The 14,881-nt window shown below is 38.5% G+C and overlaps 2 protein-coding genes across 2 annotated transcripts; one reads left to right on the top strand and one right to left on the bottom strand.

Moving 5' to 3' along the window:
• Positions 1–657: 657 nt before the first annotated feature.
• On the top strand, positions 658–4,488 carry olfcq20 (olfactory receptor C family, q20). The gene is made up of 9 exons (XM_072393105.1): positions 658–782; positions 1,058–1,352; positions 1,478–1,564; positions 1,786–2,055; positions 2,281–2,487; positions 2,576–2,851; positions 3,053–3,280; positions 3,366–3,489; positions 3,578–4,488. The coding sequence occupies exons 1-9, from the start codon at positions 673–675 to the stop codon at positions 4,486–4,488; spliced, it is 2,508 nt and encodes an 835-aa protein (XP_072249206.1). The 5' UTR covers positions 658–672.
• Positions 4,489–6,157: 1,669 nt separating this feature from the next.
• Positions 6,158–10,780, bottom strand: olfcr1 (olfactory receptor C family, r1). The gene is made up of 12 exons (XM_072393104.1): positions 10,718–10,780; positions 10,169–10,425; positions 9,727–9,950; positions 9,497–9,579; positions 9,024–9,203; positions 8,702–8,890; positions 8,067–8,561; positions 7,677–7,886; positions 7,453–7,576; positions 7,158–7,351; positions 6,730–7,011; positions 6,158–6,617 (listed from the first exon to the last, which is right to left on the bottom strand). The coding sequence occupies exons 1-12, from the start codon at positions 10,778–10,780 to the stop codon at positions 6,195–6,197; spliced, it is 2,724 nt and encodes a 907-aa protein (XP_072249205.1). The 3' UTR covers positions 6,158–6,194.
• Between the last annotated feature and the right edge of the window lie 4,101 nt (positions 10,781–14,881).

Below are 14,881 nucleotides of genomic sequence, written 5' to 3'. Positions count from 1 at the left end.
CCATTAATGTGGGAAATTAATGCCAAATACTTGAATGTTATTTGTGAATTTCGTGAGTTTAAGTGACTATGCTTCTCTTCATCTCTCACACACACACATGCACACACACCTTTATATATATGTGTAGGTATTTGTATATTAAAGAGCTTTTTGAAAAAAAGTCTATGTTATAAAAAGCCAAGTGTGAGTAAATGTTTAGCAGGAAGATATAAAGTCAGCTTTATTTACAACTGAACTTACATATTGTATTCCACTTAATGAAAATTAGATAAAAAACTCATGATATGGCAAATTTACATCTCAATTATTGCATGATTCAAATCTAAGATTTTAAAGTTCCTAATGTGGTTTTGATGAGATCATTTTTACAGTAATTATCTCCTCATAAAATCATTCAGAAATCAAATGGATTTTAGACTCTGCCCACTTTTCTTCATCTCTGATAGGTGGCATCAGAGATGAGACAAGACTGCAAGTCAATAAAAGCAGGATGACAAAGCAATGTTACCTTTGACTGTGGTCAGAGAAGGGCTAATTTAGAAGAAAGTCATGTGGCCCTTTTTACACACAGGCTTACTCTTGCTCACGTTGTCCTATTGTGTGCTTTCTTCCACGGCATCGTCCTCTCTGCTCTCCTCCTGTGTGTTACAGGGACAGTTCCATCTGAATGGGATGCACAAAGCCGGTGATGTGGTTTTAGGGGGGCTGTTTCAGGTCCACTTCTTTTCTGTCTTCCCTGACCTGTCTTTTACCTCCGAGCCCCAACAGCTTACCTGCCATAGGTGAGTGAGTCAAGGATACAGCAAAATAAAGAATCTGGAAGAAATCACTGCCATCAGCACAATATTTCTGTCTTTTATATTATTATTATTATTGAAGAGCAATATTTTGAGAATGTGTATACTTCTGAAACATTCTCTACAACCTCATTCGATTATTTTGTTATTCAAATTGTATGATTGTTTGTTTTCTGTTTGCTTGAATTTGAACTGTACAATGTCTGCATGTGGTATCATATTGTATTCTCCATGTTAAACTGTACATTATTTTGTGTTAGTTTTGATGTTCTAGGCCTTAGGCAGGCTCAGACCATGGCCTTTGCTATTGATGAGATCAACAGAAACTCCAACCTGCTTCCCAATGTGACTCTGGGGTACAGTCTGTATGATAACTGTCTCACACTTGGAATTGGATTCCGTGCAGCTCTGGCATTAGTCAGCAGTCTAGAGGAGCAAATTATATTAAATGAGACTTGTAAAGGAAGCCCTCCAGTCCTGGGGATTGTGGGTGATTCTTCCTCCACACGCTCTATTGCCATCTCCACTGTCTTAGGTTTGTACAGAGTACCTATGGTAAGTTTTCAGCATTGTCTTTTGATAATTCTTTTGGATAAGATTTAACATCAGCTGTAATCAACTTTGATGACTAGTAAAGGATCTGAATATTTTTAGGGATACAGAGTCTATGTCTTTCACAGGTGAGTTATTTTGCCACATGTTCCTGCCTGAGTGACCGGCAGAAGTATCCGTCCTTCTTTAGAACAATCCCAAGTGATGCTTTCCAGGTAAAAACCATGCAATGAGAAAGATGATGATATATAAAACTTTTCATAACTTTTTAAAACTTTTATAACTTTTTATTGCATTGTGTGGTGACAAAAAATAGGAAAAAGAAAAAGCTGAATGATAATGATTTAACAGGATTTATTGGAAAACCAATTAAAGATATTTTTTCCAAACAATGCCTTTAGTATTTCCACTTATCCCTCTCTCTGTATTTACTTAGGTACGTGCTATGATTCAGATTCTAAAACGCTTCGGCTGGACTTGGGCAGGTCTGCTGGTCAGTGACGATGATTACGGACTCCACGCTGCCCGATCCTTCCAATCTGACCTAGGTCTGTTTGGTGGAGGTTGCCTTGCTTACTTAGAGGTTTTGCCTTGGAATAAAGACTCAACTGAACTAAAGAGGATTGTGGATGTGATGAAGAAATCCACAGCTCGTGTGGTCATTGTGTTCGCACATGAGAGTCAGATCCTTAATCTCATGGAAGAGGTTGGTCGTCAAATGCAGCTAAATTCTAACTTAATATGATCATATTTTTTTATTTTGGTTTTAGAGATACACATCACCTTTCAATAGAAAATTTGTATTTCTCCTGTGAATAAGCATAAAATCCATTCAAACATGGTGACTTTTGAAATTAAGTTATTTAAACTCACGAATACTGGCATTTAGTGGCATGAAATTTTAAGAACATATGATTGGTTACATGCACAGGTGATGAGACGGAATATGACAGGCCTGCAGTGGATGGCCAGTGAAGCCTGGACAGCAGCTGCTGTGCTCCAGACCCCTCACCTCATGCCGTACTTGGGTGGCACATTGGGCATTGCTATTCGTCGAGGGGAAATACCGGGGCTCAGGGATTTCCTGTTACAAACACGTCCTGACCCCCATCACAACAACAGCAATGGAAATAACATGGTGAGACTGAACAGTGTGATCTAATTTGATATTTCTACCAGGAGTAAATTGTCATTGATTATAATGAATTGTTTTAACTGCACTACAGGTAAACCAGTTTTGGGAATTCACATTTCAGTGTAAATTTGCACCAATTCCACCAGGCTGGTTGGAGGCTGGAGGTGCACTATGTACTGGAGAGGAAAATCTAGAAAGTGTGAAGACTGAGTTTTTGGATGTTTCTAACCTCAGGCCTGAGTACAATGTGTACAAGGCTGTGTATGCACTGGCTTATGCACTTGATGATATGCTGCGGTGTGAGCCAGGGAGAGGGCCTTTCAGTGAACACAGCTGTGCCAATTTACAAACTCTGGAGCTATGGCAGGTGTGACACACTCTCCATGCTTATAAAAGTGCTCAAAAAGGGTTAGAGTTATGTCCCTGCAACAATAACAGTATGATTTAAGATGTGAATTAACATAAATGTGTGATTTAATGTTTAACCATTGACTACCAAACACTGAGTACATTCTTCTTCATCCGGCTTTATTGGTTTTCCTTAAGTTCTTATCATATTTTGTTTTAGCTTGTGTATTACCTGGAAAAGGTCAATTTCACCACAGCTTTTGGTGATGAAGTCTCATTTGATGAGAAAGGTGATGCGTTGCCAATATATGATGTTATGAATTGGCTGTGGCTTCCTGATGGAAGAACTAAAGTTCAGAATGTGGGAGAGGTGAAAATGTCAGCGTTTAAAGGTGAAGAACTCACACTTGATGAAGACCAAATCTTCTGGAACTTCGAATCAAAAAAGGTTATCTCTCATCTTTTTCACTTTTATAACTCTTAATAGCAGCATTAAGTGGTTTGAAATAACAGAAACGTTTGTCCTCACATAGCCCCCACGCTCAGTGTGCAGTGAGAGCTGTCTTCCAGGTACTCGCATGGTGAGAAAGAAGGGGGAGCCTGAGTGCTGTTTTGACTGCATCCCTTGTTCTGAGGGAAAGATCAGTAACACGACCAGTAGGTGTCCATCTTTTGGGATTTTTTTATTGCACAGTATTGTTTTTTATTGCACAGTGTATACCAAATTGTCTCCACTTTTTTTCAGACTCTTTGGAGTGTGTCAGTTGTCCAGAGGACTTTTGGTCCAGTCCCCAGCGTGACCACTGTGTCCCAAAAACAACAGAGTTCCTCTCTTATCAGGAGCCTCTGGGCATCTGCTTGACCGCTGCCTCATTGCTGGGCACATGTGTCTGTGCTGTTGTTCTGGGTATCTTCACTTATCACCGCAAAACACCTATAGTACGAGCCAACAATTCAGAACTCAGCTTCCAGCTACTGATGTCACTTAAACTTTGCTTCCTGTGTTCGCTGCTGTTCATTGGACGACCCAGACTGTGGACATGCCAGCTGAGACATGCAGCATTTGGGATCAGCTTTGTGCTTTGTATCTCATGCATCCTGGTTAAAACCATGGTGGTTCTGGCTGTGTTCAAAGCCTCCAAGCCAGGAGGTGGCGCCAGCCTCAAGTGGTTTGGGGTTTCACAGCAGAGAGGAACAGTTTTAGGTCTTACTTCAGTTCAGGCAGCAATCTGCACTGCTTGGCTTGTCTCTTCCTCACCAGCTCCGCATAAAAATACCCAATACTACAATGATAAGATAGTGTATGAGTGTGTAGTTGGGTCCACTGTTGGTTTTGCAGTGTTACTTGGATATATTGGTTTCCTAGCTCTTCTGAGTTTTCTCTTGGCATTTCTGGCAAGGAATCTTCCAGACAACTTTAATGAGGCCAAACTTATCACCTTCAGTATGCTGATCTTCTGTGCTGTGTGGGTGGCCTTTGTTCCTGCTTATATCAGCTCGCCGGGAAAATATGCAGATGCAGTGGAGGTATTTGCCATCTTGGCCTCCAGTTTTGGTCTCTTGTTTGCGCTGTTTGGACCCAAATGTTACATAATCCTGCTGAGACCAGAGAGGAACACCAAGAAAGCTATAATGGGTCGAGGCATGCAGTCATAGAAAATTACCAAATTTCATTACAGCTCTCAACACGTTGTATTTTCATTTCTGGATATTTATAGCATATGAAATAAAACAAGTGTGTGTTTAGAGTAAAGGAGTGTGAGGGTTCTGTATGTTGAGCTACGGTTTAAACTATATTACAGACATATAATGTCACTGAGAAAGGTGAAAACTGTTGCCAAATAAACACTTTTAAATCTCAATAGTTGTGTGAGTGAAAACCTTCAGTCAACAGTGACTTATTTTGCACTTTTCGGGATAAAACGTGACACTATCATGACACAACCTGTTTGACTCTTCATGAAGAAAATTAGCCTGAAATAATGCAACTCAGCTATGAATTGAATTTTCTTAAATTACAACTTGGATTCATCTCGCACTGTCTCATACATGCCTGTTTGTCCTTTCAGGTACTGATTTTGACTCACAGACAAACTTTGCAATTTGGTATTGCAAATTTAAAAACATTTATTAAAAATAAACACTGGATCCTATATATCCCTTAATGCAGCGTACAGCTCTTCATCAGGCCACCAAACCTGCTCTATGATGTTGCAGAAATGTGTCAACTTGTAGGGCCTCCTCCTCCTGCACAGTCTGTGCAAAGTACTGTTTGGTTTCTTGTGTTATTTTATCTTTACGAGTCAACAGTCATTTAGAAAACTTATTCCTTAGAAAGTCTGCGAATGATGCTTTCTTTTAAATCCTTGCTTGAGTTTTACACGAAAAAACCCACAATAACTATTTGTTGTTTTCTTCAGACATGGGTTTTAAAACCGCACTTTTTGCAAATAAACAGCAGATGGCAGCAGCAGGTTAATAATGTTGTGCTGGTAAATCATTTACAGATCATCTTGAGAACAGGAGACAACATATGAGCAGCTGAATAATGATTATGTAAAAATTGTCGTTATTAATATTGTTAGATGCTCAAATGAAGAAGCTAATGCCACTTATCCATTCATCACCAGTGGACATTAGTGGACACAGAGTCAGGGGCAGATGACTTTGTTCTTGTTCATAAGAGTTCCTTCAGTAATTTCTTTTTCCATCACTTGTAAGGAAGTGATTCAGGGACCCTGAATTTATGCTACAAAAAAATTCATAAAAATTAAGATATTATGGTGTTTCGCTGCCATACATTAATCCTTAAGGCTCTTTTTGATTGATTGTCTGTGCAATAGCTTAATTTACATGGCCTAATTTAAACATAAAAGGTCAGTTCTTGGTTACCTATATGTATTCTGCTGTAAACTCTTTAATCTTCTAATGTATTGTATGGAATAACTGTATTGCATAAAGAACAGCTGAATGTCCACAATAAAAAAGTACAGAAAACAGGAAATCCTTTTTGAATTCTGTTTATTGATGTAATTTCTTTCAGACCTTTTTTAAAAGCATGGTTAGTTCCATTATAAAATGTGAACTGAAAAAGAACATATTTGTATTGTCTTTATTGTACATGGGCTTGATTGATTTATTTTTTCAAAGAACTATTTTTTTTTTAAAGCCACAAAGAGAAAACAGATAGTAGCAGAAATGTCTTTGTATTTCTGTATAATATGATCAAACAATTTGTAACATTTCTTTTAAATAAAAAAGAAAACACTATTTAATTAATGAAACAAAAAAAAAAAATATCTAGACTCAATAGAAAGTTGCAATTTAGATGATTTAAAATGTCAAATTGGTTATTGTCTTTGCTACCGGGCCATCAGATGTTTCTTAGTGTTTTTCTCTGGCCTCAGAAGAATGATGAAACACTTTGGAGCAAAGATGCAGAACAGTAAACCGTAGCTCGATGCGAGGATGGCAAAAATCTCCACAGCTACTGCATATTTTCCAGGAGAACTAACATATGCAGGAACAAAAGCCACCCAGACAGCACAGAATATCAGCATGCTGAAGGTGATCAGTTTGGCCTCATTGAAGTTGTCAGGGAGTTTCCTGGCAAGAAATGCCAACAAAAGACTGGTACAGCCAAGCAGACCAATGTAGCCCAGTACTAGAGAGAAACCCACCACAGAGGCCATGGCACACTTCAAGGTAACCCTTAACCCCGGGACATCCAGGTCAGGTTGAGGCGTAGGAGGGCTGAGTGATAGCCAAATGACACATATGATAACCTTGATGGATAGAAGCATCGCACCTGTCATTTTAATCATGTAAACGTAAGTGAAGACTGATTATATATAAGATGATATATAAGAGTATATATATGATTGAACAATACCAGACCTGTACACACGTGAAGAAGCAGACACTTCCCCTCTGCTGTCCTGGACCGAACCACTTCATCAATGTCTCAGCACCAGGCCGAGCTGAGCGGAACGCTGCCAAAACCACAATGGTTTTGACTTGAAGGCAGGACACACAAAGTACAAAACTGATCCCAAAAGCTGCCTGCTGGAATCTACAAGACCAGACTGATGGACGACCGATGAACACCAGTGCGCACATGAAACAGAGTTTCAGTGACAGGAGAAGCAGGAAGCTCAGTTCCGAATTGTTGGCACGTACCTAGAATTACATTACATGTACATTAAAAGGACAAACCCACTACCAGGAAAGGGTAGATTCATTCAGATTATTTTAAGTAAATAAGCTTAGTTCTATTTACGCTGACACACTACATTGCAGTTTATTACAATGATCAGTTTTCTCACCACAGGTGTTTGACGGTAGCGAAGGAACACCACGAACACAGCTGTTGTCACAGTGGCACCAGAAACAGCTACTGCTGTGAGGGTAATGCCCAAAGTTTCATTAAAGGAAAGGAAGTCCAACTGGCGAGGAATGCAGGCGGTTCGTTCAGAATTGGACCAAAACTCAGGAGGACATCGCTCACAGTAAGCCGAACCTTGAAGACGGATAAGGCAGTAAAGATGGCCAGGTTTACTCTATACCCAAAGGTTTTGCAGCTATAGCACAGCTGACAAAAAAAAAAAAAAAGATCCTCACCAGTTCTATTGCTAATCTCCCCATCAGCACATGGGATGCAGTCAAAACAGCAGATAGGTTCCCCTTTTCTGTTGGCCATCCGTGTACCAGGGGGGCAGCTTTCAGTGCAAACTGAAGCAGGCACCTAAACAACATTTAAACCACAGTTTGAAGCATATGTTAATTACAGAGACTATCAATTCAAAGGAAGGTTTGATGAGAATAAAATTGTCCTACAATTGCACCTGATCGGATCCTGTGCTCCATTGAATAGCAGACTCATTGAGATGGATATCAAACCCATCCACACGACCAATCAAAACAAGTTTAAGCTGTCGCTCAGGGGTACTCTGCCAGTTTACAAGGTCATACTTTGCTGTAATGTCGGCCCCTTGGAAAAAGAACTGTTCACCCTGCGGTGTAGTGAAGTTCACTTTGCTCAGGTGTTGCATCAGCTGAAAGCATCAAAATATTTAAATGATAAATTAACCATTAAGTGCTGAAATGAAAATCAATGGTCAAATTTTCACCTGACGCACACAGAGCTACACAATTTCCTGATAATAGGTCTGAAACTAGCAAGCAAATGTCATGCAAGTCTGACAAAAGAGTGAAATAGAAGAGATTGCATTTACCTCGAAGGGTTTGATTTGTTTTGGAAAGGAGCAGGTGGAGATGTTGTTTCCAGGAGGGCTGTCTCTGTCAGGGCAGGAGAGAAGGCTGTGAAGGGCATGGGCTGCAGCATAAACTGCAAGGTAGACATTATATGTCACCCGTAGCTGGGAGGTGTCAGTAAAGAGATTATACACTCCCTCCAGAGTCTCTGTGCCTTTGCAAGTTGGAAGAGAAGCTTTATGAAGGGACCTGTCTTGTGGTGATTTGTTATTGGAAGACAGAGGAGTTTCCACAGGACTGCAACCAAACTCCTTCTCCCAAAATTCCCTTAAGAAGTAATCACCAGGGCGAAGGGATGGATTCAGATTTCTAACATAATTTTCAAATCCAGGCACAGCTGAACTTCGAATGGCCACACCAAGAACACCACTTGCCACTTTATGCGAGACAGCGTTTTGAAGAAGATCAACACTGGTGCTCCAAGCCTCGCTGGCCAGAAACTGTCTGTCAGTCACCTAGTGACAGTGATCAGAGTCAGCCATTTCAATGTCACAATCAAAATCAAGTAAATATAATTTTTCCTCAGTGGTAAATGTCTCCAACTTTTAATCCAATTTCTTAAATTTTCTTAAACATTTTTATCTCAGTTTCTTACATTTATCTTGGCTAGTTGCAGGAATAGTTCCATCACATCTGTGTACCAGGTGAAGATTAAAATCACCTTTGCAGTCGAGGCCTGAATTGTGAGTGCCGCTCGTCTGGCATCTTGCTCAATATTTTCCCTTTGGAGAGTTTCTATAAATGCCAGACACACCCCTCTCCCCTGAATCCCCTCCTGAAATACCTGACATGTATAATCGAAAAGAACCAAGAGGATTAGATATCTGCCAAGCATTCAAAAATGGCATTGAAGTAGATTTCTCTTATAGATCCTATAACATTTCCCTGTAAAATATACAGAAGATAAAGCACACCACCTTCACTGCCATACGGCCATAATCATTATTTGCAATCACTGCTCCAATCCAGGTCCACTTGTTGTGTATGGTAAGTTGGGCAATAGCCTGTGCTTGATAGATATCACTTGCCATTGTCCTGAAGAAGTTAGGATATTGCCGCTTGTCACTTAGACAGGGGCAGCTAGCTGTGTAGCTCACCTAAAAAGCAGAAAACATGTCATAAACAAAATCTGTTCTTAAATCTCTACTCTTGATTAAACAGTATTTTTTAGAAAACTGTATGTTCACCCAAGGATTGTGATCATTATTCTACATTTATATTTGACACCTTTAAGAATGTGAGTATAAAGAATAAAATGTATGGCTTGAGTTAAGAAGGGAGAAAAAGGATGAGAACACATCATCTTCTATCTAAGTAAATAAATTGAAAATACAATAACTTTTTAAAATGAATATTCTTTTGTTTTTCCAGTGGAGCTCACCAAAGGAACAGAAAGTGGTCCGAGGATTCTGGAGAGTATCTGGGCTGCCGTAGATGAGGAACCACCAATGATTAATGGAACAGGCCAATCACCTGATGCCATTACAAGATAGGTTGAAATAAGTCACTTTTTATATAAAAATCATGTTAGATTCCATGCTAAAGACAATACTGCAATGTTTATATCTATAATGACAGATAATGATGTAAATTACATCTATAACAATCTATATTAAATACCTCTCTTCTGTCTTATTTCCTCTTCATATCCAGCTGCTGGTTTACAGGTAGAGGTGTCTCCACCAACCAATGACAGTGCTGCCTGCAGAGCCCAAGCAGGGAGGGCGCAGCTATCATGAATATGATAGCCCAGCTTCAAACCTGGTAGCAAGGTGGAACTATGATTGATTTCCTCCATAGCAAACACCATAGCATAGATGTATTGTAATGGCAGATTTTGCAAACTGAGAACACAGAGGAAATGTAATTATACACATATCCATCAAATTTACCAAGCTATTGAAAAATTAATCAGCATAAGAATAATAATATCCCATTTTTAAGAAAAATATATAAAGGAAACATAACAGTGAACTGTGTTTGGAAACATAAAGTTCCTTTGTTAAACAAGTACACAAACATTTTACAGAGCTGACAGTAAACAGAGACTTCAGATTCTTACCCGGTGCAAGGTCTGATATCTGGTAGCTGGGTGAAGTGGTGGCCTTTATCTGGAGGAGAGTAACGAAGGCTAAAGAGCCCACCGATGATTACATCCCCATCCTCAAACAAACCCTTGTCACTGGTTGTACCCCACCGAGAACAATTCACTGCCTGAGCCATCTGTAAACCCACTCTTAGCCCCATCTGTCTGCCCAAAAGCCCCACAAGGAGCAGGGGTGGAGCACAACATGTCCACAGAGTGATGAACCAAGATACCTGATACATAGATGAAGCTGTTCTGGACATTTGAAACATGTAAAGCATACAGTATTAGATAACTCCTACTACAACATACAGACACAACATGTGCAATAAATTGAAAATCAGCTATCAGTTACAGAAATTATAAAGGTTAAATTGCATTGAATCATTTTTACACAACAGGAAAAAGTTGATATTCCATACACCTATTTCAAGTGAAGCAAAAAAAAATGTCATGAAAAATAATGCAGAATCAGAACAAACATAGCTTCCACCAACCACTAGCAAAGTAATAACTATGACATACCTCCCTCCTGCTCTGCACAGAGTCGATGTTGTTCTGAGTTTTTATAATTGCTGTGAAGCCCATGGCAGAAGCATAGTAAACAAGATGACATTGCATCAAATCATTTCCCTGAAAGGGGAGGGCAGAACAATCATGAATGGCTGCTGTGTGACACAGAAAAAGGAGTATGTACCTATAGAGTTGTAACTAAAGATGTCAAAACAGATTTTTATTTGTAATATTTTGTTGATCACTGTTGTGGGACTGGGACCTGCAGTGTTCAGAACCCCACTAGAACATTGAGCCATGAAGCAACATAACTCTCAATATACTGATGTAAAACTCATTCTTTAAACTTTAGTGAGAACCATTTCAATTCAAAAGAAAGTGGTGCAAGGTTTCATAGACCAACCTGCAAATCCTGGGCCATGTAAATTGCCATAATAAGAGTCATGACTATAAGAAAAAGCCCCACACATAATAATCATTTCCATGGGTATTGCAAAGCAGGTCCAGGCATACATGATGAGGGCTGGTAGGTGTTAGAAGTGCCTATAAACCCTGTGGAATACACTGAAAGAAGGACAAATTATGATTTAGATGGAATTCAGACATCATCAGATCTGAAGTATTGATTTCAAAATATGCATCCTGTCATTCATTTAAGACAAACCAGGAATACCAGAAACGTCATTCATGAACAACAATGGTTCTCCACTTCTTCCACTCCACTTCACTTCTCCAACTGAAACATCATTTAAGTTGTTTGCTTGTGTTTTTCATGCAGCTCATAATTACCCTTAGAGCAGTTTTGACCATGGGCCCTTACATGAAATTGCTACTAAAACACTTCTTGGTTTGATTTAGGCAATAATATTATTTGATAACGGGTTTAAAAAGTTTGTTTTTTTTGTTTTTTTTACCGTGCCACCATAAATACAAATTTTACTGTTCAGTTGCTATCACAATTACTAGAGATTGCATATTCTTTAAACATTATTATCAGCCCACATGAATAAACTCCACATGAGGAGGAGGGTAGTCTCTGATATATCTTTGACTTTAAATACAATTTTCAATGAACTGAGTTTAATGAAAAGAAATAAGTATAATAAATGGCTCACAGTCAGGCTTCCTATACTATCTTGCACAGGATCCTAACATAGCAGATGGTCATAAAGCCAGCCTAAGCAAACAGGTCAGGTGTACCCTTACACTAATGTCTGCAACTGTGAACCTCCACTAAGGGTAACATAGATTGTAAGTGTAACAATCTGCCCTACCGTCTTAGCTACTACATCTCAGCCACTAGGTTATACTCCTGCTTCCCCATCTTTTTTGCCAGCTACAGCAGATGCAACCTGTTTTCGCCATCTGTACTAAGACTGCCACAGCTATACTCTGATAAGCTCAGCTCAGCTTCTGCAAAACATACCAGGAAAGGATCATCAATTCATTAGCAGTTGTTGAAAACCAATCCTCTTTCAACAATGCATACATGTTTACTGTCTTTATAAATCTAACTGCATACAATTTAATGTTTTTTTATGAAGGATTTTCTTACCAGATCCTCTAAATCAGAAAACACAATAGCACTGAAAAGGGACAAGGTCTTTCCAGGAATAATTAAGATCATTTGGGTAAAAAATGTTACTGTTTGTATTTGCAAGGAACATCTTAATATTGCTGAATATCTAGTATCTGTCTCGTTTTCCTCTTTCCAGAGCTGAGTGAAATCAGACAATCTCAAAAAAGATATTCAAGCTTCAGTCACTTGTGTGTTGGCCTATCGATACTACATGCAGACAACAATGTAATCAATACAACCTGCCTCGAAGACCCCTGGTTGCTTACGTGTATGTTTACATTAAGAAGTAGGGCCGCTTGAGTTTGGACATTGCTCAGGCATCTTAAAGGCAACTTTTCAAAGCATTTCTTTTATTTGCAAGAGGGAATCCCGTTTGTTTTTATAATTTGGATTTAATCTGCAATTGACTTTCCATCAAACTCTGCATATTCCACATACAGCTGTTTAAAAAAAATACTTTTATTCTCAAAATGCTGATCAGAAAGTTGAAAATCAAGTAAAATCAAAATAAGCTCAAGATAGGTAGGATAGACTAATGAGCCACAGGTGTGAAAACTGTAATCTCAATCAGAGATAATTTCACAAACAATTAGATCTCATTATACAATTATGGTGAGGTGGTGCAGAGGGGCAAAAACAGACTGTGTGCATGTTTGTTCAGTTGTTTTCCTGGTTTTGCAGATCATAGATGACATTCTGAAAGCCATCAACATAGGCATTCTACATCAACATTATATTTATTAATATGGTTACCATCATTGTTATAATTTTTTACACTGACTTGAGTATAAGCAGTTTTTATCAACTATAAGATCAAAGCTGACACCTGGAGTTATCACTCTCAGCAGTCATCCCCATTAAAGCAAGAGACAGCTTATGTGAATGCTACACCTAAATTACACAAAATGAGACTCAATAAGATGTAGGCTCCAGAAAAATGTATTCCACTAAAAAATGCAGATCACCAAAAAAATTAGCAATCCATCATTTCTGGACATCTTTCAACAAACTATAGCACTACTCTTTGTCCGAAACATAACAACATGCGCAATGAATATGCTTTTAAAGAAAAGGTAAGGACTTATGACATAAATTAATTTAAAGTGATATGTTGCTTTTATTCTTTATTTCCAAACTGACATATGTTTGGATGAATTTCCTCATTGAAAGGCAGGCTGGACTGTTACGTTCCCTCTTCAAGGTAGTAACCACTCTAACTAAAGAAATTATGAACTGGGTCTGAGGAAAATGTACAATACTGTATACAGATATAATATAGACCAACACCTTATTCTCTATCCCATCTAAATATCTGATGTGAGTCAGTGTGAATTTGATGTTTAACTAGCTAGCCTGGTAAAAAACTTTAGTAATCTCCACTTTCTACTGTTATGTGTATTGTAGTAAGTCTCACTATCAGTTTTAAATCTTGCATTGAAAGTGCAATCCATCAGTTACCCATAGAGGAAAATACATTAAAAAAGACCAGATAAATGCTAGTAGAGCCAAAGATGGCACTACCTTATTTTAAAATGAAAAAACAAAGACATAGAAAACAAATGACTTAATAGGCGACTATTTTTAGCAGTTGACTTGTAAAAAGAAGCATGCAAAATTTTGCTTAATCCTTGTCTGTGTTTTCTTTATAGGGTGCACACAAAATTAAAGGGAAAAAAATGTATTATACCATTTCTATGTACGCTTAAAAAGAAATGGGTTTTCTCTAAGCCAAACATTTTTTTCATTGTAAGTCATTTATTCTAAATAAATTACTGATTATTACTATGGAAGCAAATTATTTCATTAGAGAAGGCAAAGAATAAGATGTTGCGCTGCAGAAGCTTTGGACAGCAGGAAATCAAAGTACCTATAGAATCCCCATTGAGGCTTAGAAAAAAAACATACAAACTCTACTTAGAAAAGTCCCCCAGCCAAGTTGCATACTGGTCAAAATATTTTTTTTACTGTGAAGCGACAAGGCCAACTCCTGTGTGTGTATCCAAACATATGGCGAAAGTTTGAAACGGCACCTCTTTTTTTGTAAAATCTTAAGAGTTATTCTGGTCCACACTATACAAGAGGCCTTGGTGAGGACTTCCATTTTCAAAATGCAAGTTTCTGTGAATTCTGGATTATAATTCTTGGAACTATCTCTAATTTCCATTAAGATAACACTATAAGCTATTTTCTGAGCCCCACTTAGCCACAACTTAAACATACCACCATGTTGTTGCAAGCATAACCACTACACAAAGGGAGTTCTATTGTTTTATCTAAGAGACATAATGTGGCATTGTGTATTATTGCAAATTTTGTATACAGAGCATGCTTATCACACACATAAAGTGACATTGCCATCATCAGATGTGGCGCTATAAGATGCAGTGTTAACTATGATAGAGGGTTAAGAAATTGGTCAATGTTTGATGGGTCTTAATGACCTGAAAATTGGAGATCAAACATGCAGTCATCCAGATGTTTATGTCTGTTCTCTGATCTCCAAGGTATTTGTAACATTTGACTGACCCATAAAACTAAAGTGTGGCTCTGCAGACTGAATCAGATATGGGAATTGTATGCCAAGAGAAGCAGGTGTG

This window comes from Leuresthes tenuis, unplaced genomic scaffold, assembly GCF_036924035.1.
Source record: "Leuresthes tenuis unplaced genomic scaffold, fLeuTen1.0.hap1 SCAF_9, whole genome shotgun sequence".
Classification (NCBI taxonomy): Eukaryota; Metazoa; Chordata; class Actinopteri; order Atheriniformes; family Atherinopsidae; genus Leuresthes; species Leuresthes tenuis.
Note: the sequence above shows the minus strand (reverse complement) of the source record. Positions and strands in the feature narration are given on the sequence as shown.

What these genes read in the sequence shown, in the direction of transcription:
- olfcq20 (XM_072393105.1), top strand. Translation starts at nt 673, where the DNA reads ATGCACAAAGCCGGTGATGTGGTTTTAGGGGGGCTGTTTCAGGTCCAC. An exon ending in TCCCAAGTGATGCTTTCCAG is followed by an intron (nt 1,565 to 1,785) that starts GTAAAAACCATG and finishes GTATTTACTTAG; the next exon opens with GTACGTGCTATGATTCAGAT. An exon ending in AAACTCTGGAGCTATGGCAG is followed by an intron (nt 2,852 to 3,052) that starts GTGTGACACACT and finishes ATTTTGTTTTAG; the next exon opens with CTTGTGTATTACCTGGAAAA.
- olfcr1 (XM_072393104.1), bottom strand. Translation starts at nt 10,780, where the DNA reads ATGGGCTTCACAGCAATTATAAAAACTCAGAACAACATCGACTCTGTG. An exon ending in GATATCAGACCTTGCACCGG is followed by an intron (nt 9,951 to 10,168) that starts GTAAGAATCTGA and finishes CTGTGTTCTCAG; the next exon opens with TTTGCAAAATCTGCCATTAC. An exon ending in GCTACCGTCAAACACCTGTG is followed by an intron (nt 7,012 to 7,157) that starts GTGAGAAAACTG and finishes ATGTAATTCTAG; the next exon opens with GTACGTGCCAACAATTCGGA.